At 41.8% G+C, this 22,857-nt stretch overlaps 2 protein-coding genes and 1 non-coding gene across 3 annotated transcripts; 1 reads left to right on the forward strand and 2 right to left on the reverse strand.

The window, feature by feature from the left end:
- Window positions 1–12,324: 12,324 nt before the first annotated feature.
- On the reverse strand, window positions 12,325–16,454 carry LOC147983674 (uncharacterized). Its single transcript, XM_087540826.1, has 6 exons — window positions 14,759–16,454; window positions 14,367–14,668; window positions 13,593–14,286; window positions 13,460–13,519; window positions 12,842–13,348; window positions 12,325–12,402 (listed from the first exon to the last, which is right to left on the reverse strand). Exons 1-6 carry the CDS (start codon window positions 16,232–16,234, stop codon window positions 12,325–12,327), a joined length of 3,117 nt encoding a protein of 1,038 aa, XP_087396952.1. The 5' UTR covers window positions 16,235–16,454.
- Window positions 16,455–19,236: 2,782 nt separating this feature from the next.
- LOC125540917 (CASP-like protein 4B1) lies at window positions 19,237–20,745 on the forward strand. Its single transcript, XM_048704441.2, has 3 exons — window positions 19,237–19,753; window positions 19,881–20,001; window positions 20,144–20,745. The coding sequence occupies exons 1-3, from the start codon at window positions 19,380–19,382 to the stop codon at window positions 20,312–20,314; spliced, it is 666 nt and encodes a 221-aa protein (XP_048560398.2). The 5' UTR covers window positions 19,237–19,379; the 3' UTR covers window positions 20,315–20,745.
- On the reverse strand, window positions 20,602–20,689 carry TRNAM-CAU (transfer RNA methionine (anticodon CAU)). Its single transcript is given in 2 exon segments — window positions 20,602–20,637; window positions 20,652–20,689. It is a non-coding gene; the product is annotated as a tRNA-Met (tRNA).
- Window positions 20,746–22,857: the final 2,112 nt, after the last annotated feature.

Consider the following 22,857-nt stretch of genomic DNA (forward strand, 5'->3'; position numbering starts at 1 on the left):
TTTTAACAAGAACATCTTTTGGAAAGTGAACGAAATTAGAATTTCTAACTCTTATTGGATTTTGGAATTCTGAGATTTCTTCAAACATGAGTAAATTTGAAAAACATGAATATTTTTTAAAACGTGTTTTTTTGGAATTTCAAGCAGTTTTTGAAAATTCTGAACATTTTAGAAAATTTTAAATTTATGGAAAAAAGGAAAGAGAAAAAAGAAACAAAATAAGGTAAAAAGGAACAAGAAATGGAAGAAATAAGCAGAAAGGGAAACGAAAAATGAAAACATGAAGAAAACTGGAAAATACTATACAAGAAAACAAAACAATAAAAAAAACTATACCCATGTCGCATTGGTCGCTCGCTTCGTTCAGCAAAGCCGCGACAGTTTGCCGCCTACGAGCGGCAAATAGGGTTCGTCGTTCTGGGAGTAGAGTCATAAAGAGGACACCACACACAAAAGGTCGCTCGATTGGCCAGCCCATTGTTGCACGCGGAAACAGGGAAATATGGCAGTGCGAGGGTGCATCTTATACGTGGCAAAGTATCATGGCAGGTATGAAAACCTTCAAGGAAGGGGCGATCTGGCGGGTTGGGGATGGTGAATCAATTGACATTTGGAAGGATCAGTGGATTCCCACAAGCCATGATCGGAAGGTAATGACCCCTAGGGGGCATTGTTTGTTACAGAAAGTACAAGAACTAATTGATCCAATATCTGGAAGTTGGCATGAACAATTATTAAGGGAAATTTTTTGGCCAGTGGATGCTGAAAGAATATTGCAGATACCACTATCATCTCATGGCCAGTCTGATTTTATTTCATGGCATTTTTCAAAGTCGGGATGTTTTACGGTCCGTTCTGCTTATCACATCACTTGGAAATCTGAGTACAGAACACGGGCTCGGATGAATGTTGGAGTAGGAAGAGTGGATCCGCATCCGGTTTGGAAGGTCCTTTGGGGCAGGACAGTGCCCCCTAAGGTAAACGTGTTTAACTGGAGAGTGCTACATGGGATTGTACCATGCTATTGTACGCTGTCAAATCAGCATCTATCTACTCCGGTGATCTGTCCAGTATGCGGCAATGAGCTTGAGGATCTGCGCCATATGTTGTTTGCATGCGAAAGAGCCAAGGCCGTGTGGAAGGAGCTGGGGCTGGAAACATCAATCGCGAATGCAGCAGCCCATGAGCGATCAGGGTCGCTAATCCTGGAGAAACTTCTCTGCTCTGAGCTACCAGGAGAGGTAAAACTACCAATTGTTAATGGTATGGAAACAGTTATGGTGACTGGATGGTATTTATGGTGGGATCGCCGGAAGATCAGTCACCAGGAGAATGTTGGTAGCCCGGTTCGTTCAGCTATGAGCATTCGTGGTATCGTGGCAAACTCACTGGCTGCCAAGGCAAAGGAAGCTACGAAACAGATTAGATGGGTGAGACCAGCTAAAGGGGTGATTAAACTCAATGTTGACGCGAGCTATCATGTGGATGAGGGCGCGGGAGCAACTGGAGCTGTCTTACGAGATAGCGCAGGAGCGTTTATTGCTGCTTCTTGTTCCTTTCGACAGTATGCCATGAATGTTCCCTCTATGGAAGCGTTAGCACTTTTGGAAGGACTGCGATTGGCAGAGCATTTGGGTATTTATGCACTGGTTGTGGAGTCTAACTCACAGGAGATAGTACAAGCTATGAAGGATCCTTCGGAGTACCGTGCTTCGGCTGCGGTGTTGACGGATGATTGCCAACAGGTGTTGAGTTCCTTCGGCAGGGCGACGATTGTTCAGTGTGCTAGGGAGAGTAATGAGGTAGCGCATTGGCTAGCCAGGACTAGTTATAGAAGGAAGTTAAATGAGGTCTGGCAAGAGCATCCCCCTGATTTCTTAATTTCCTCCCTTGTATCTGATATGATCATTTTGTAATAAAGGTCGCCGAAGTTAAAAAAAAGAACCATGTATCTCCCACTGCTGACCGGTCGTCACTAGGCACACGAGGTGATAAGGTTCTCCGTGTAACCACAAAAACGCAAACTATTAGAACTATCCTTCAGCGACCGGTTTACTGTAGCGAACCGGTCTTTTTTCCAATATTTTTTTCTTTTTAATGTTAGTTTTTTGTTTTTTGTTATCTTTTTTCCATTTCTTTTTCTTTTTTCAAGAAATACCATGTTCAATCGAGGGTGTCCGGGTAAGCCACAAGGCTCCGTCTGAAAGCACATTGTTTCTGGGCATCCTTGAAATGTTTCCAATTTTTTATAGCCCTGTATCACTAATTCAAGGCACCATGCCAAGTTGTTTGGTTTTTTGGGTAAGTTTTGCATTTTCTGGAGTTTTCTAGGTGTAAAAAGTTCAATAAATGATCGGACATGACATAACTTGCATATGATATCAGAATTTGTTCAAACCTGACATGCATGCTTACCATGAGCATGTCCACCTGCTTGTAAAAATTGAGATCGTTACAATAATGTCCATTAAAACACCATGTTCAATGTAGGATGTCCTTGTAAAAGCCAGAAGGCTCATTTGAGAGCACATTTTTCGGCGTCCATAAAATGACCCCAACTTTTTTTTCATTAGCTTATATGACCAATTCAAGACATCATGCCATGTTTTTTGAGTTTTCGACGATTGTTGCATTTTCTCAAGTTTTCTTGGTGTAAATAACCGACAAATGGTCGGACGTGACGCAACTCCCAAACGGTGTCAAAATTCGTTCAAACCTGGCATGGATGCCTACCATGGGCAAGCCCACCTACTGGAAATAGTGGAGATAATTTCATGCATGCCCAAAAATAGATCACGTTCAATGGAGGGTGTTCGGGTAGAGGCCATAAGGGTTCGTTTGAGTGCACGCCTTTTTTACATCCGTCAAATGATTCCATTTTTTCCCATGATATTAGATGAGCAATTAAAGGCACCATGCCAGTTGTTTTGATTTTCGAAAAATTTCACATTTTTTGGAGTTTTCTCCATAAAAAGGCCGATAAATGCAGGACGTGTCGCACCTTGCATACGGTGTAAAAAATTCAAGGCCAATAGAGTAGCAATATGTGGACCTGGTGAAACTGAGTGATACAACTTGGTTCAGGCTCCGTTCTAGTTCACTGGCCATACATCAGCCCTAGCATAAAGTATTACAGATCCTACGCAACTACGAATAATAAGATGTGCCTAAGCATGGAATCACATAATTAGTTGGTGCTGTCTACTTTTATGCAAGACCCACAAGAAAGATCTTGTTGTTGTGCCCTTCCATATGTTCAATAAAATGGGAGAAAATTGTATAAATACTTTGAAGCATGAAGCATCGAAGATAAAATATTTGCAACATAAGCTAATTGTTCTATTTGCAACATAAAATAGAATAGGCTAATGGTTCTGATTCCTGAGTCATACCGGGAAAAACTGAGAAATGTTTAGTACATCGATATTGTTATAACTTCAAAAGGTGGCATTCAATCGAACTCAAGATATCATAGGAGGCCTCCACATCATAGTCCATCCATAATGCCTTATAAGGCAGTGCGGACACAAAACATCGAGGCAATTCAGTATAAGAGGTCCTGCTCCTGCAAGATTATTCGATTTGAGTTAGCTCAAGAAACGTGTTTAGTAAACAATGATGTATTACAGTAATGATAAAAAGAAGCTTATATATTTGACCTATCTTATTAGAGAGCATGATTAACTTATATACAGTTAAAAGGCTGATCTAGAACTTGTAAGCAACTTTTGCATATCAGTCGCATTCCATATACATTTCATTGCTTCAACGGGCAAATGAAATCCTGGATATATGAGAATCATGCAGTCATAATATCATAAAAAAATTTAATAAACACGTACATCTGGGTGGTGCCATCAGGTGAAGGCCTCCTAAATATAGTCGATCGGAGATGCAAGGACGACGACACTGGTATACTTGTGTTTTTATTGCACTAACAATATCAATTTTGAGGTACTTCTAGAACTCCAGAAGATTATGGTTTTATGGACCCTCTTGGCGGTTTCACCGCACAAAGGTGTTGAGGATTTGCATTCTAATCTCTCAATACAAATCATCCCCGGAACACAAATTGTAAGAAAAAACGCTTTAGAGATATAGTAGTCCTGCTGCTCCCCACTCATCGAATAAATAATATATTTTCTCCTTCTGTACCTGATGCTTTCAAAAATGAAAGAATTGGAGAGCTGCAAGTGAGTGAGCTTATGAGTGCATAAGCATGATGCAGCTACTAAACCTTGAAAAAGAAACTTCAGATTTACAATGCAGCTACTAAACCTTGAAAAAGAAACTTCAGATTTAAGATAGTATGATTTAGAAGGTCTAAAGTGTAGCACTGATGGAAACATTACACTGCAGGCTACCATCATAAATAATCCTGAGTTTACAACAAAATTAAAATCTGAGGATTAAAATGGAAATATATTGTGGAAAATAAAAATTACTTTGTTTATTGGCACCTTATTACAGACTGCTCCCTATTAGGATGGGAAGACCTATAGGAAAAAAAAAGTACATCCAAGTACTAACATCATTGGTAAATGATAATACAGAGCCTAATATTGACTGTTGGATGGTATGATCATTCCATTTTTCAGTGCATATATGATATATCGATAATTGCCTTCTTCTCTTTTAAATTTGATAATTTTCTCAGTGTAACTGTACTAAGTTAACATATCTTCTCACACTAATAATGAGCACCGTGTCTTCCAAATTAAAATGACATTTTTCACAATCACCATTGGTCCATCAGTCCGTTCCTAAATCCTAATTATGTATAGACAAAATAAAAAGGGAATAAAGCATCTATAGTACTTACCTGGAGCCCTATAACATTGATTCTGCCACACTGATTCTTGCAAGAGCAGAAGGTGCTAGCTTTTTGACAGGGGAAATGTGCAAGATAAATAAACCTCAACATGTGTATCAGGAAATGGCAATTCAGAGTTCTATTCAGTATTTTGGGTAACAGCAGGTTCCACCATCCTTATAACTACCCATGACTGTTTTTGTCTCTAGCATGACCAATTGATAAAATGTGGAGGAAAGTAGGGGAAATGGCCGATACTACTAGAAGAATTCCTCTTTGCCTGATAGGTACTGTAGCTGGTATTGCTGTGATTGGTTTAGTAGGTGTTTTCTTTTATGGTTCATATTCTGGATTGGGTTCATCTCTATAGTAATTGGAGGGACCAGATTGTAAACATGAAAAAGTAGGAGCTTAGCAGGTCCTTACCCCCCTTTATCTAATTAGAGCGGAAAGGACCCGCGGAATTTTTACTCTTATAACGCGAATTGAATCTATTCGATTCACTCTTATGAAGCAACAAGAAAAAGAGATCACTCGAGGATCCAATATCTTATTCCACAAAGGAAGTAAGAGTAATTAATCGTTGTTGTTTCAAGGTTAATCTATTTATTCGTCTCGATAATATTTTTCCTTGTTCACTAATAAATCTATTAATGAAACTCATGTTTCTATAATCAATTCGATCTCCCGGGCCAATCTGGGGACGCCTACGAAAAGGTTGTTTAGATTTACGAAAAGGTTGCTTGAATTTACGAAAAGTTTGCTTGGGTTTACGAAAGGGTTGCTTGGATTTATTAAAAGTTTGCTTGGATTTACTAAAGGGTTGCTTAGATTTAAGAAAAGGTTGTTTAGATGTATACATGATTTAATCCTTATTTAAAATTTGAAAATTCACTTCTTTATTTTATTAATTTAGGATCCAGAAGAAGTAGTTTTTCTTTGATCCATATCTTATTTGATTCATATTATAGTATATGAATACCCTCTATACATATGAAATAATATCTACCGGAAATCAGATGAGTTGATTTGTATTTTGTATTCTATACTATGTTTTCTTTATATATTAAATATGAAGTTCTTACTCTTTTGTTTTTTGGAAAGATCGAACACACGATGTTCCTATTTCTTTATTTCGTGTGAGTCGTATGCTTGCGACAATAACGACATAATTTTTTGAATTCTAATTGTCCGGGTGTATTGTGGCGATTCTTTTGAGTACTATATCTAGAAATCCCTGTCGATTCCTCATTGGCACCTTTTCGAACACAACTGATGCATTCCAAAATAACTCTGATTCTAACATCTTTTCCCTTGGCCATGAACCTCCTTTTCTTTTTGGATTGACTTATAGTGTCAGGCAATGCACGTACTGTTCAGAAAAGAGCATATTCATCACTTCACTTGATAGATTCAGTCAAGCAAACAAAATTATGAATCCAAGAAAGAAAACATACCTACTACGTCCACTGATCCATCAAAACCTGTCAAGAGCAAATACTACCATTAAGAACCAATAATGTTGAATCAGAAGTACCCGATTAATCCCATGAAAAAATGTCAAAATAAGCAATTGACAACAATTGGTACCCACAGTCGCATTTTCTACTTAAGCTAAACAACTGTACATAAACGTCAAATGAACATTGTTCGGTACATCCATAATTCTACATCCAAAGTCCTGAAAGTTGTATATGCCAAACTATATCACATAATTCCAATAATAGACTACTTCAACGCCACAGATCGTATCACACGAACGACCAACTCTTCACCCAGAGTTCCGATCTATCAACTGAATCTACCACAAAACCACTACAATTCCACATAGCCACATATCAGAGCAGGAACAATCAAATGAACGTGCAACTAATTCGACGTGAGGAGTGAGATCTGAAAGGGAGGGAGGAGTCGACTAATTACATGGGGCGAAGAGGACGATGCCGTCGTAGAGGTACTGCTATAGCGGTGGGCCGAGAGCCTGGGGTCGTCGGCGAGGAGGGATTCCAGATTGAGCACGCGGGCCTGGAGCGAGTAGAAGAAGACCAAGTGGGGTGAACGGATAACCAGATCGTCGACGAGCAGCAGCAGCTTGCGCCCGTGGGATTCATCGTGGCGACCTCGACGGAGGCGTCATCCACGGTCCCACAAGTGTTCTTACAGAGTTTAAAGGGCGCAGTCAGGTGCGAGCGCCGCTGCTAGGGTTTTCGCCCAGACTTGGCAACACAGTCGATGCTTGGATTCAGCTCCACGCATGGCGGCGCCGGGGGCGGGCGGAGGCGCAGGCGCAGACGAACGGGCAGATTAGATACGTCGGGAGAGGAAGAATTACGGATTTTTTCCAAGCGTTCTGCCTAAATGGGCTTTACGTGGAAGACAAGGCCCAATTCACCACAGGCCTTCGAAATTTCCACCAGAGTAGCTGCCCATAGGACAGCGGGTTCGATTTTTACCCTAATGCAGATTGAACGGCCGAAAACGCTCGAGACATAAGATCTGACAGTCAAAATCGCTGAGGTCGTGAGAGGGCAGAGAAGTGGCTCAGTTTTACTGTCCTTAATAATGTTATTTTAGATTGACGGCGGAGTTTTTGCTCAATAATAATGCATGTATACATAGTACCCAGTGGAACTTGATGACACACATGCGTACCCGCTTGTAATGAGCCCACCACCATGGTTATACACAGGACGTCTTATGCACGATTTATACACGATGCTGTTAATCAAGCCGTCGGTGTCAGCAAGCTCTCTGCAGGACATCGTCCATGCACCAGTCGTGCGCAAAGTAATTTGCGATTTAAAATTGCTCTGTTCATGGCCGAGTTGCACATCATAAAAGTCGCATTCATTACATATATATCTGATATCTCCTCGGGTAACACATCATACAACCCTTGACTTGGTTTGCAAATTTCTTTGATCACCTCTTGGAGATTGGACGCAACCTGCACCTTTTGCATTTCTAGGTTTGCCACCAAGGCCAGTTTTCTCTGTATAAGGCTGGTTGTAATGGGGAGTATCATATACTATTATCATGTACTCCCTCCGTTTCTAAATATTTGTTTTTTTAGACATTTCAAATGACTACTACATACGGATGTATGTAGACATATTTTAGAATGTAGATTCACTCATTTTGCTCCGTATGTAGTCACTTGTTGAAATATCTAGAAAGACAAGTATTTAGGAACGGAGGGAGTATATGATACTATTGTATAGTACTATCTTCTTAATGCATAGTACCATATATTAATATCATGTAGTACTTTATTTATTGACATGCATGACACAAATTAGCATAACATTTATTATGATACGGTATCATGATATGATACTACATCCTCTCTTTCTTCATTTAATGCTATGTCACCTCATCAAAATTCCTAGTTGGCATGCATGATACTCCCTCCGTTTTTATTTACTCTGCATATTAGAGTTGACTGAAGTCAAACTTCGTAAAGTTTGACCAAATTTATAGAAAAAATTATAAACTTTTACCGTAACAAATCTATATGATGTGAAAGTACATTTAATAATAAATTTAATAGTATTGATTTGTTATTGTATATGTTAATATTTTTGTTTATAAACTTGGTCAAAGTTTATTAAGCTTGACTTTGACCAAAACTAATATGCAGACTAAATAAAAACGGAGGGAGTACTAACTATGATACTACCATTACGACCAGCCTAAGTTATAACCTCGAGCACCAACAAATCAATCATACGTATTTAGAAATACAATAATGAACGCCTAAACAACTGTTATATGTCCTGACCTTTTTTTTCTTTTTGCGAAAAAATATGTCCTGACCTTGATACGCCCCCACCTACATTGATCTTTGTCATTCATGGGCTCGGAGGGTGCCGGCACTGATGCCACCTTTGTCTTGGTTTTAAATTCACAAGGCGACAGGGGACTCTCAATCATGCTCATGAATCGCTTTCCGCTTCGCTCACTAAATAGCTCAAACACCTGTGGCGGTAGATTTCCCTTAAAGCAAACAATCATGGCTTCAAATCAAATGCATGCCTCCACGAGTCTACCGCGAGATTGTAAATATTGCACCCTGGTGCGTCTGCCATTGTACGATGGCGCCGCATTTGCTTGGCATGTTGGTTCCACACATTTCGAGGCCTAACATAACATGACTGCCCCCCTCTTAGGCCTTGTTTGGTTGTTAGGCTAGCCATAGTGAGGATAAGTTAGTTAGTAACTTAATACATCCCAAGACAATTTTGCTTATGTGGCAAATATTTAATAAGAAAAGAGGTGCTTGTGGTAACATAATACTCCTTCCGTCCGGGTTTATTAGGCCTAAAGACAACTTCTCTTAGATCAAGACACATAGTAATTTGTTCATATTAATTCTTCCATTCCACTCCCAATGCACTCTCTCACATGCATGCAGCCAATGAAAAAGCACGTACGAAGTGTATTAACTTTTCAGCCATGGCACCAACAACAATAGCTTTCAATACAACCAATGAAATGGTTGCATGCATGCACCTTTCCAACACGGAGCCTTATAAAAGGGGACATGCTTGTGATGCTGAGAAGCCTAATAAACCCAGACGGAGGGAGTATGTTACTGTAAACATAGCGTTTTCCGAGGCAAATGAGTCTATGAGTTAATAAATGAAGCAATCTATGACACTACTAGCATATTATTTTGAGTTAAATACACCTACAGTACACGAACTTGCACTGCGGGAACACTTTCATACACAAACTTGAAAATTGAGACAAAGAGGTAAATACACCGATGGTCATAGAACTTGCATCGGACGGTCAGTTTGATGCATAAACTTGTAAAATACGTGTTTGAAGTCATCTAACTTGAGCCGGTGTGCAAATACGGTCACAAATTCCGTATTCAGACGTATCTCACGCTTGTGTGACATGCTAGTGTGGCTATGGCCCATTGGCAGTGACTAAAACAGGCCAGAGTGATGCGCACATGTTATTTTTGGCAAAAACACCCACACTTTCAATTTAGTTATGTATAAAAGCCTGCGTTGCCTATTTTTCAGCGCGTGTTGGGACGGGAGAAATTGAGAAAGATAAAACAGCATTAAGACGCAGAGCTTACCACTACACCACATGCACGTACCAGTATGCAGACAAAACGAACTATTTACTTTGGCAACAATTCCGATTAGTGTACAACGAAGATATGTTGGTTTTGTTCCTGCCGTCATGAAATTTATTTCCTCCAACCCAAGATTTAGAGATCGGCACGACGCAATTCAATTCAAATATCCTCTAGAATGAGCGGCGTGACATCCCTGTTAAAAAAAATGTCCATGACCTGCGCACTAAAGATGATGCCAAAATTTCACTCACCCACAAAATGGTCAAATTTTCGTAATTATTTAAAGACAAATCAACAAATATTTTTTTGAATCCTAATAAATTTAAAATTTTATTATATAGATAAAAATAAATAGTGTTGAGTTAATGTACGTAAATTCTTCCAGACAAATCACCGAATGTTTTTCTTTTGCGGCTCACTGAATGTTTTGTTTGAATTCAAATAATTTTAAATCTACAAATCTAGATAAAGGTAAATAGTTCAGAATGATGGACGTAAATTCTTTCAGACAAATCAACTAAGTTTTTGTTTGAATTCGAATAATTATAAATTTATAAATGTAGATAAAAATAAAAGGTTTGAATCAATGTACGTAAATTTTTTCGGACAACTGAACGGATTTTTTGTTTGAATATGAATATTTAAAATTTTAAAATATAGATAAAAATATATGTACATTCTTTAAAAAATGATTTTTTGTTTGAATTCAAAGAATTTTCAGTGTAAAAATCTAAATGCAAAAATAGGTTTGAATTAATGAACATAAATTCTTTCGGACAAATCAACCAATTTGTTGTTTGAATTTGAATAATTTAAAGTTGAAATATCTAGATAAAAATATATGTGCATTCTTTTAGACAAATCAAAGTTTTTTTGGAATTCAGTTAACTTTAAATTCAAAAATCTAGATGAAAAAATAGATTTGAATGAACGTAAATTCTTCCGAACAAATCAACATATTTTTTGTTTGAATTGGAATAAGTAAAAAAAATTATATAAAAATAAATAGTTCAGAATGAATGTAAGTAAATTATTTCGGACAAGTCAACGAATTTTTTGTTTGAATTTGATTAATTTAAAATTTGAAGTGTAGGTAAAAGTAAATAGTTTTGAATGTAACATAATTTTTTGAGTGAAATGAAAAAAATTCACTCACCCTTGAATTTATTTGTCAGCTTTGACAATAGAATAGCATCTGCGTCTATTTACCTAGCAGCAATGATTATCCAGTCTGATGGTTAGCTTGCGCAATGGAAATGGAGCGGCTGTGGGTTCGAATCAGCACATGGTGCATTATTTTAACTCTTTTGCGCCCCACTGGCAGGTGGATCCCACAAACCTAGAGACGTAATTACCAAAAACACCTGGGAGGCGGGGGGTTCTGCAAATAAAACGCCACATGCACTAAGACCAAGCGCCTCTGCCACGCTGGCGAGCGATTGGCAACGTAATACGTATGGAAGCACCGTATTTGAACGTCTGCGCAAGTTTGATGACTACAATCAAACTTGGGAGGCGGGGGGTTCTGCAAATAAAACGCCACATGCACTAAGACCAAGCGCCTCTGCCACGTTGGCGAGCGATTGGCAACGTGATACGTATGGAAGCATCGTATTTGAACGTCTGCGCAAGTTTGATGACTACAATCACGTATTTTATAAATTTGTGCACTAAACTAAACATCACATGCAAATTCTAGGACTCCCGATGTATTTATCTCTGAGATAAATGGGTCACTAAACTTGCTTTGCGGGGACAAAATCACACAAATCGAGTCCGAAACGGCCACATAGGAGGCCACGTCGGTTGTAGCGACTTGCACGTTCCAGGAGGAATATTTCCAAAAACGTCCCTGTTATATGTTGAAATAACAAACTGAAACTAGCACTAGTAGTTAACTGAAACTCTAACTGATAGTCTGAAACTAGCACCTGTAGACACATGCACTTAACTGGAGACGCCCCCTGATTCCTGCAGCATGGAAGTTGAGCCGCCAAAGTCACCTATGTGTACGTGCGTACTCCAGGGCTGTAACTACGTCGTGCTCGAGCTAGCTTCGTACTCCAGTCAAAAGTCAGAAACACTACTCCGGCGTCCTGCTTCTGCGGCCGCTGCGCGGTGTCGTCGGCGACGTTTTGCATGCCGCGAGCTAGGACCTACTCGTCGTGGCCGAGCTCTAAATCGCAGATCTTGGGTTCCGACTCCCAGGTCCCATTTTTTCAACTTTTTTTAGCAGGACACCTCTGTATGTGTTCTGAACCTTATTACTTTCTAATAAATGTGGCCGTATGCATCGTCCTGATGCAGAGGCCCGGGAGTCCCCCCTTTTTGAAAAAAAAAGTGTTCTGAACCTGTACTTTCTAAACCTGCAAACAACTATGTTTGCTCTGTTTTTCATGCACATGCTCTGTTTTCAGATGGACAAAATTTCAGTTGTTTCATGAATTTCAAAATTTACTTCAGGATTAGAAAAATTCAGAACATTACCTACCTAAAAAAGAAAAAAGAAACACTCAGAGCATGTCGGCTAAGATAGAAACCATCAGAACATGCCGGCTGACAAACATAGATGACATAATGCAAATTTGATTCAGAACATAGCAAGGTTCAGAACATGCATATATGCATTTTGAACATAGCAGGTCCATAACATAGCAGTGCCAATGCAGCAACATTCAGGTTTTTAGAACCTTACAAAATAAAGTACCTACAAAGTTCAAACATGAACTACGACATGATTAGCTAGTTCATCGATGAACTTTGCTAACATCCCACTTTAGAAAGGACCCGTAGGCGCATTTTGGGTCACAATGATCTCTTCTCGAGCATTGAGGTCAGGGATTGCAGCAGCATTTAGGTCTGGAACAGATGCATCTCTCCTTTCTCCATCTTCTCCAAGCAAAAAGATAGCACCAGCCCCTTCCACCAACTGTTCCACCACTTCCATCAGCACCACCTCCTCTTCCAGCAGCATTTCCTCCACCTCGTGCAGCATTAGCTTCCCCTCTTCCAGCACCACTTCGTCCACCTCTTGTAGCATCTGTTCCCCCTCTTCCAACAGCATTTGCTCCTCCTATTGTTGCATTTTCTCCACCTATTGTAGCATTTGCTCCCCTTCTTGCACCACCACTTCGGCCACCTCTTGCAGCTATTGAACCTCCTCTTGTTGCATTGTTGGGCCCTCTTGCACGATTGCTTCCATCACCTGGGTATGTGCTAGTACCTGCTTTCTGTCTCTTGTTTTTTCCTCTGCTTGTAGCACCAATGGTTTCTTCATCATCTAGTGGCCTCCCTTTGCCTTTTCCCCTATTCCTTCGTCTGGTTGTAGCAGTAGTAATTGTTCTTCTCTCGGGAATGGAGTCCCTGGCATCAGCAACAAATCTAGATATATCCGGCAAAGGACCAGGTGGTTTGACATTTGAAACATGGATTCTCTCCTAATGAAAATTTAGACATAGCATTCATAAGTCATTATAAATAATTAAATGGATATGAGAACATATGAAGCAGTGTATAGCTATTTTCACCTCTTGCCTCATTATATGTACCATGCTGAAAGGCACATGCATAGGATCTAGCTTTGTGTCCTCCATGTGTGTCCTGATGTCCTGAAATATAGTATGGTGTGAATAATGACACTAACACTTATGAACTTCTATGTCCTGAAATTACATGTCTTACATTTAAAATGGAAGGATCTTCTATTTCTTCTTCCATCTCATTTGCTTCCCTCTCACTCTCCCTCTCCATGAATTTCTGATGGCCCTTCTTGTTGTGATCTGCTTTTCCACAAATTGAACAATGCATGCTCACACCTTTCTTGTTCAGTGCAATGCTGCCATCCTTCTGAAGCTTTTCTTCAGGTGTTTTTTTTCCTGTTCTTTGGTGGCCTTCCCATCTTTTTTTTTTGTAAATCGGTGGATGAACGACAATTCCATTAACTTGCTCCCAGTGAGCCCTATCTCTCATAGGCATTATATTGTGCCCATATGCTAGCAGGTATGTCTCTATTGTGTAGCACTTGTGAACCATTTCTTCTGGATCTATCCTCTCTTCCCTAAAGCACGCAATAGAGTGGCTGCAAGGAATGCCACTAAGTTGCCATCTTTTGCAATCACATGTCCTTGCTGGAATATCCACAAGGTATGTAAAGTTTCTTGATATCACAGAATATACTCCCAAACCAGAGTGACTAGGAAAACAACTTGCAGACAGTTCTATCTCCTTCTCTAATTTCTTCTTGATCTTTGGGCATATCCTACCAGTCCATTTGTTTCTTGCCTCTCTCTGCTTGCTCTCATGTCTAGCAGTAATCTTACCCTTTATACATTCCATCATTGAAATCACAGGGAACTCCCTTGCTTCCAATATGTAGCTGCAATGCATTGCAAATAAATGATTAAATGTTTACATAATACAATGCAAATCAATAGAAAGCACAGTACTGCAATTTACCTATTGTACACTTCTGACATATTGTTCAATAGGATGTCAAATTTGGGGAAATCACTGAAAAATGCTTTCACCCATTGGTTTTCAGGTTTATTCTCCAACCAAGCAACAACACTAGGGCAGTCCTCTCTCATTGCTTCTCTGTTCAACATCCATTTTGTGATATTTGTTGATCTTGCAATTGCCCACAAATGGTTTTTCAATGTCTCTCCTTTGAAATGCATATGAAAGTTTTGATATAAATGTCTAACACAAAATCTGTGCTCTGAGTCTGGAAACACCTTTCCAACTGCATTTATTAAGCCCTAGAGAAGTGCACAGGTGTAAGTACTAAGATTTGTTATAATGCAGAAATTAATACACTGAAAACAACATTTTAGTGGTGAACAAAATACCTTTTGTTTGTCACTCATTATAGTGAATGGGGAGGTGTTCACTATGTTCAAGTCATGCTTTAATGTAGTGAGAAACCACTCCCAGGAGAATTTTGATTCTACTTCAACCATTCCCATTGCAATGGGATAAATGCAGTCGTTTGGGTCTATGCCAACAGCAGTAAGTAACTGGCCTTTGTACCTACTTTTCAAGTGGCATCCATCGATAAAAATGATGGGCCTACATCCATTTAAGAAACCTCTCTTGCAAGCATCATATGACCAATACAACGATGACAAATGATCCTTTGGGTCCTCATTTTCATTCTCCTTAACAAGAGTAGTGCTAACAAGGAAGGTACTGCCAGGATTGCTCCTCCTCAGCTCTTTACCATAATTCCATAGCTGTTGATACTGAGCTGCTTCATCTCCATGTATCAAACCAAGTGCAGCTCTCCTTGCCCTTCCTAATTTGACTTTATGAGGTCTGACCTTGAATTCTCTCTGAACTTTGTTACCAAAGGTCACCAAGTCCATCTTTTGGTTGTCTCTGAACTCCTCAATGAACTTACCGGTAAGAAATTTAACTGACAAACACTTTGCATCCCAAGATTTCTGACATGTGTGATTGCAATTGTATCTCTTAATTACAATGCTTCCTGTTTTGTTGTCCTTAGACGCCTTCAAAAGCCAGGGGCATCCAGCAGAGCAAGATGCATTCAACCTCGTTGCTTCATTTCTTCCTTTGTTAATCTTAACCCTGTTTCTCACACCGTGTGCAACCAAAGCAGCTCTAAGCTCTTTCATTTCACCATACACTTGTCCAACTCTGAAAATTGGATTATTTAGGTCCACCTCTGGATTAAATGCCTTGAAAGAGTACTTCAACCTTTCTAGCTCTTTCTTAGACAAGTTTAGATCACCATCATCTTCCACTGGATCTTCATCATCTATGTATTCCTTCTGCTCATTGTGGTCATTCACACTCTCATCAACATTCTGAACAAATAGATCATCATCCCCATCAGGAACATCATAATCACTTTCATAAAAATCTTCATCTGTGCCACTGTCCTCTCCATGCTCTTCCTCTGATCCATCTGCATGCTCATCCTCTGCTCCATCTTCATGCTCATCCTCTGCTGCCTCTACATGCTCGTCCTCTACTCTCTCTCCATGCTCATCCTCTGTTGCCTCTCCATGCCCTTTCTCGGCTTCCTCTTCATGTTCTCGATGGACATAACTATGTGGTTCTGCTTCATTCACCAGCATCATACATGAACTAGTGCTCCCAGAAGTGCCTTCTCCGGGCCTAAATCCACTTGGCATTTTCCTTTGAGTCATTACCCTTGGCAGCTCAAGGCAGCCTCTATATATGAGATCATCCCATTCTGATTTCACATGATTTCTCTCATCTACTATAACATGCAAACTTCTGTTTTCTCTGCCCGCCCTTGCCATTGAAGCAATTGCTTCTTCATTATCTAAACAAACCATGCCATCTAGGATGTCCTTCCCAGGCAATAACCAATACACTTGTAGCTCAGGACTAGTAATGTCATATCCCAAATGCTGCAATATGCAATTAATCACATCCCTAGACCATGTGCTCGCATCACAATTGTCATACTCCTCTTGAGTGCTTCCCCCCAAAATGTCCTTCTATCATCCAGCCCACAAAATATGCCATTGTGTTCAAACACCGCTGTAAAGAAATTGGATTTTTCTCCTGCAAGTAGAAGTACATGATTGTTACGTGTCACGAAAAATGCTAACTGTTGTTAATGAATATGCATATCATTTACTGAAAAATGGTTTGCAACAGCACTTCCAAATATGCCCCTAACCATATATCAAGCATTGTTTATGAACATAAAACTACAGTACACTAATTTTTGCCACTCAATTCTGAACCTATATTAATTCTGAAACTGCAGTACAGTATATCACATTTCTGAAACTGATTTGAATCTATAAGGTTTCTGAACCCATATTCTTCTTTACCGCACTATATTAACAGCAAGTCTGAACCCCATGCTTAACACCGCATGCAACATATATTTCTGATCAAAACAGGGGACACCACAATACATGAAAACACACTACATCTATGCCAAATCTGATCAAACACTGAATCTTAACCACACGCCCCCCAAAACTCCACAAAAGCCCAGAGTTTCATCTATGTCGCGGCCACAAATACCGAGGATCACACCTGATCAAAACCCTAGCAGAACATGACCAACGAGGGGAGCAGAGAGCGGGACAACTTGATTTCCTACCGTAGTCTGGAGGAAATTCGCCTATGCCTCGAGGACGTGGCTCCATCCAGCGTGATCGCCACGGCGAGGGCGATGCGGAGGAGATGAACCGGCCACAGCGATGCGGAATAGGAGACGAACAGGCCACGAAGATGAAGAGCGAAGGGGTTTGGAGAGGGTTACTAGTGCCAACGTGACTTTTGGCATAAGTACAGGGTTATCCATAATTTTTTCCCTGCTCAATCTCAATCAGGACTGCGGGTTCAATGTTTACATTATTAGGGAGGTTTCTACAAACTAACCAGCCACCAGCTCGTGCTCCCCTGCCGACGTGGCGCGCCACGTGGTCGTTTCGGACTAATTTGTATGATTTTGTTCCCGCAAAGCAAGTTTAATGACCCATTTGTCTCAATTTTTAAGTTTTTCTATGAAAGTGTTTCCGCAGTGCAAGTTCATGTACTGTAGGTGTATTTAACTTTATTATTTTGCACTATGAAGATAGTAACTTAGACTAGTGTCATATGCATGACACTAGTATAAATTACTCCCCACTGTGATCAACCTTAGGAAAGTAACTCCTATTGGATTCAACCAACCCCTCCTTCCCGGGGGGCTGGGTAATCCCCACTCCCTCACCCAATTCTTGTTGGGATTATATAAAGTCCCCTCAATCCTCTGCTCATGCTTCTTGTCCGGTCAACCCTCTGTACACTTTTATAAGATGTTTTAGTAAAGAGCAGAACCAAGAGTAGCGTAAACCCTGCGTTTTAATTAAGATCACATCGCAGAGAATAAATGGTAGCACCGGAGAAGGTAAACCAGTCCATCCACTCCTTACTTCCATTTCTCTCGATCCACAAGGATGCAATAGAGACCGTATGTCCAGTCACTCTGAAAGTGAAGTGTTTAGTACTAGTCTTTATCTTTACCTAATAATAAAGTAAATTGGGTTTCTTTCATCCGTTATGGCATTTTTTAGAAAAAGTCCCTTTATTTTAAAGAATTCAACCCGCAGTCCTGTTTTAAGTTAAAACAAATCGTTATTTTTGTATTTTACACAAAAGTTCCTGTCCCTTTTTTAAATCAACCCGCCATCCAGATTTAAGTCACACCCGAACCTTTATTTTACATTTTTCAAACCCCCACTGATGTCTTAGGTAATTCATCCGCGGATTATATTTAAGTCAAACAAATGCTTTTTAAAATCATCCATATCTTTTAAATCGTAACTTCGATTTGAACATGTTATATATTAAATTTAATTAGAAAAATATGTAGAATATGGATATGAGATTATTTTTACCTGTTAAGTATTTTTAAATATTATTTTGAAATATATTTGAGTCAAACCAAATGATTTTCTAAATTATCTGTATTTTTTAAACCGTAACTTCGATTTTAACATATTATATATGAAATTTTATTAGAAAAATGTGTGGAATCTAAATATGATGTTAATTCTACCTATTAAATATTTTTTAAATATTGTTATGGAAGCAAACTTATAATTTATAACGCAAGATTCGTTTTTTTTTCATACCGGCGGCGATCCGGATCGCAAATAAACACCCCACTATAACCATATATGAAAAAAAAAATATCGATAACTACACATGCATATCTCTGAAAAATGTCGCAGGGGAAACAACAGATTTCTCATCGCGAGAGTGAGAGAAAGCGAGTGAGAGAGAGAGAGGGAGAGAGAGAGGGAGAGGGAGGAGAGAGGGAGAGAGAGACGCCATAGGGTTAACCATATTCAACACACGTTTTTTGTTGTTTTGTGTGAACACCGAGGCCATCGCCGGCGAGAGTGAAAAGGAGGATAAGCGGCAACACAAATATGATGCTTCGGAAAAATAAAAGAGATGAACCTATTGTGGTCTTGAGTGATGGTTGTTGAGTTAAGAGCGTGTGTTATGTTTCCTCTCCCGTTGCAACGCACGGGCTTTTTTGCTAGTGTTAATAACGGACATAATTCCATTGATTTCTCAGCCTGCCACGTAAGTACGCGTGTTAAGTGCGAGCTGCTTTCTTAAGCGATTGCATACCCCGTTAAGCAATACCCCTTTTGTCCATCATGTTGGTTCCACACATTTCAAATTATTTCCTTCCCTCCCGAGCCCCCGGTCCATTGCTTAGCCAGCTGAACAACCTAGCCAGCCAAAGCTAGTGCGCGCCATGTCACACCCACAGCCATAGCCACCACCCTCACTTTCTTCTCCCGGCTTTAATCCCTAGACCGGCGGCCCCTTTAATCACCCGCCCCGCCCAGCTTTCGCAAAGCGCAAATAATGCAATGCATGCGAGCGAGACATCTATACTTCTATACACGCTCCTCCATCGTCCGTCCGCTCGTTCGTTCCCTTACGTGCTAAGGCATCATGGCCATGCAGCTGCACGCCGCGTCCCCGGACTCGGAATACTACGTCGCCAAGTCCCCGCCGCCCCCGCCGCCTTTCTCCCCGCACCAGTCACCGGCCCCGGCGGTCGTGAAGCCAAAGTCGCCGCAGGTCTCGCAGTCGCAGGGCGGCGGCCAAAGGGCGCCCGTTGCCACGGCGACGACGCCCCTCACGCCTAGCAGGGACAGGGCGCGCCAGGCGCACAACGTCGGCGGCGGCGACCAGGCGCAGGTGCTCAACGGGATCGTCCTCGTGCTGCGCGCCGGCGCCGCGCTGCTATCCTTCGTGGCCATGGCGCTCGTCGCGTCCTGCCGCCACGGGGACTGGATGGACTTCCTCCGCTACCAGGAGTACAGGTGCGCGTGCGCGTCATCTCTAGCTTATTGCTCGATCGGTCATGTTACCATTCTTGACAGTGTGCGTGCACGGTGTTGAGCTGTTGATCATGGGCTGGGCGGTCGCTTTGCATGCTTGATTTGCTAGGTATCTTCTCGGGGTGTCCGTGGTGGCGTTCGTGTACTCTGCGGCGCAGGCGTTGAAGAACTTCGGCCGGATGCGCCGCGGCGACGCCCACGCGACCTTCCTTGATTTCGCCGGCGACCAGGTGAAGTTGCAGACAATCTTGCCTAGGCCAGTATAGTGTACCACGTGATCATTTTAGATGCAGCTTCCGTGTGCGGTGACTTATAGCTAGCTTATGGATTGTCATGCAAGTTGAAACATTCCCATGATCTGAATGAATGCAGGCGGTGGCGTATCTGCTGGTCACGGCGTCGGCGGCGGCTCTCCCGATCACGATCCGCATGAGGTCGGCGGTGGTGAACGTCTTCACGGACGCCATCGCCGCGTCCATCGTCCTGGGCTTCCTCGCCTTCGCGGCGCTCGCCCTGTCCGCCATGCTCTCCAGACACGCGTAGCACGACTAGCTTAGCTAGCCAAGCCAGCATGCAGTCGGCCCATCGTGAGTCGTGACATCCATCCATGGCTGTTGTAGAAGAAGATTAATTAAATCCAGGAGAAAAACAAAGTTCGGAGTAAGTTCGTGAATCCTCTTGTGTAGAAGAAATTAGTTAGATCCAAGAGCAAAAAGGAGAGGGAAAAGAACGAACAAAGTTCAGAGTTGCTCTTGGCATCTGAAGATCAGATGTTTGCATGACGACCCAAGTTGTCAAGAGAGCATTTTCATCACCACTTTGTGGGGTTTTGGGGTGAGAGAGGCTCGAACTCTCGACCTCAGGATCACTCACGTTTAGCTATGAGACCTACGCGCTAGCCAACTGCGCCACCACCCCAATGTGTTTGTTTATTACGAATGCCCACCTTACTAATCTGTACTTATTTGCGACTCCCTGTTCTTCCCAAAACAATACTCCACTAGCAACCCTGTTAGGGTGACTGCACGGTGTATGCATACACCCCAATGTTTTTTCTCATAATAATTCTAAAAAAAAGTGTTTTCTCATAATAAATTTACTTAATGCTATACAAATTTGGCAACTTTTTTGAGCGAACGCAAAGACGTCTGCAAGATGCCACGCACGAATCTTGATGCAAGGACAAAATGCCAACACCCTAGCAAATTAGTTCGCTCTCTATCGTGCTTGTGTGACTACATCCGACATCTCGGTTGACTAGCAGGCGAGACAAAAGAAAGAGTGACGCATTCACTTCGAGAACATCCTCACCGCCCTAGTCGGTTCTCCCTCCCCATTCCACTCTCCCTCCAAGCTCATGCGTGTGTTCTCTTCGTCGCCGGCAAGGGTTGTGACTTTTTCCTTCCTTCTGCCCAGCGGTCACAAGGGTGGAAGTAGCCGTTTGTCATCTTGAGTGCTGGGAGAGCAAGGTGTCGTCGTCGGTGGAGGAGGGCAAGGGGTGGGGGTGTGATCAGCATTGAGAGAAGATCAGATCTTGATCGAGAAATGTCCAATTCCAGGCTGGAGAAACCTCGTCCCCTCACCAAAATGGGATAAACTGGTGCTTGGTGGAAGATTCGAGGGAACAAGGAGCGGCGACATGGGTCACGGTCGTGGGCGGAGCATCAACACATGGACAAAGTAGCACACTGGAGTAGCACCAGAGGATTCCTAAAGTGGCTGCCATCGACTTGTAGGAAGTGGGTGGATATGGCAGTTGGTGGAGCAGCACGAGTCGTTGTTCCCTTCTTCCCGTTCGGTGGCGATGGGGAATTGGCACAGCTTCTCCCTCTTCTCACCGACGTTTGTGGCTAATCGATGGTGCTGATGCAGCATCTCTCATGCCCATTGCCGGGGCATGCTCCAAGGTCTTGTGGGAGCTCGAGACGACCACCCTGACGGCCAATCTCTCGACGCGATGTTGGTTATGGGATCTGGAGGAGCTCCCAACGCGTTGCTGCCATCGCAACACTATTCGTCGGGATGACGAGCATGGCAATGTGTAAAGCGTCCTTGATTGGTGAACCTTAGTGGCTCTACGCCTACTGGCTTATGGCCAGGCATTGGTATGCGGCCAATCACTAGAAGCTTCATCATCTCTGCTATCCTACCTGGCATGTTCGCCCTTTTTAGCCACCTGTTCATCGCGATGATGTCCTCGGTGTCCTCTCCGCCAATGACGACATAGACCCCTTGACCAGCGGTATCCTACTCTGTCTTTACAACCTTGCGAGTTCAGAAGACAGGAGTAGGTAACCTTAGCAATGCCATGATGCATTGATCGAGGCAATTTTCATCGACATGATGCACTAACCATAGCAATGCCCAATTTCAATTGCCATGATCGGTGCATCATACCAGTGCTCAATTGCATGCATATTTATCCTACTCTATTCATGCATGCACATTGGTCCTACTCGGATCATGGATGCACAATTTTTCTACTCTGACCATGCATTCCATTCAAACTGAACACATATATTAAGGTTACCATTCAAAACACTAGGCTAGAACAATTGATCATCGCAAGATAGTAAACAAGCATTCACATAGCAAGAACACATCAATAACCTAGCAAGTAATTTGATCATAGCGACAACATAGCAAGCATTCAGATTATAACAAGAACCTAGCACACAGTCTGCGAGCCACCGGTCGTGGATTGGGTTACCGACAGCAATGGGAGTGAGGTGGCGCAGTTGATGGTCGACCATCAGAGAAATCGAAGGGTTGTGGGAGAGAGATGGAGTGTGGCGTGAATGCGAAGTGGGCGGTGTTATCAAAGAGGGGAGGCAGTTATGAGACGTCTCGTTGTCTCTCGTGCTTCCCAACATGTGCAGGCGAGATCCATGTGTGGCTCTCGCAAGCTTGGCTCTGGAGAAACAACCGATTCAGTCGTTCCCCTTCAGCCTGGCATGATACTGCTTTAAGGTTTATGTCGTCCAGGAATCGCATGCAGCCGAAGTAACCAAACGTCCAATTTTTTGCACCGCACAGGCTTGGTTGGGCCTCCTGACGGCTATCAAACACCTCCTTGGCTATGATTT

This window comes from Triticum urartu, chromosome 2A, assembly GCF_056163025.1.
Source record: "Triticum urartu cultivar PI428250 chromosome 2A, HENAU_Tu73, whole genome shotgun sequence".
In the NCBI taxonomy this organism is placed as follows: Eukaryota; Viridiplantae; Streptophyta; class Magnoliopsida; order Poales; family Poaceae; genus Triticum; species Triticum urartu.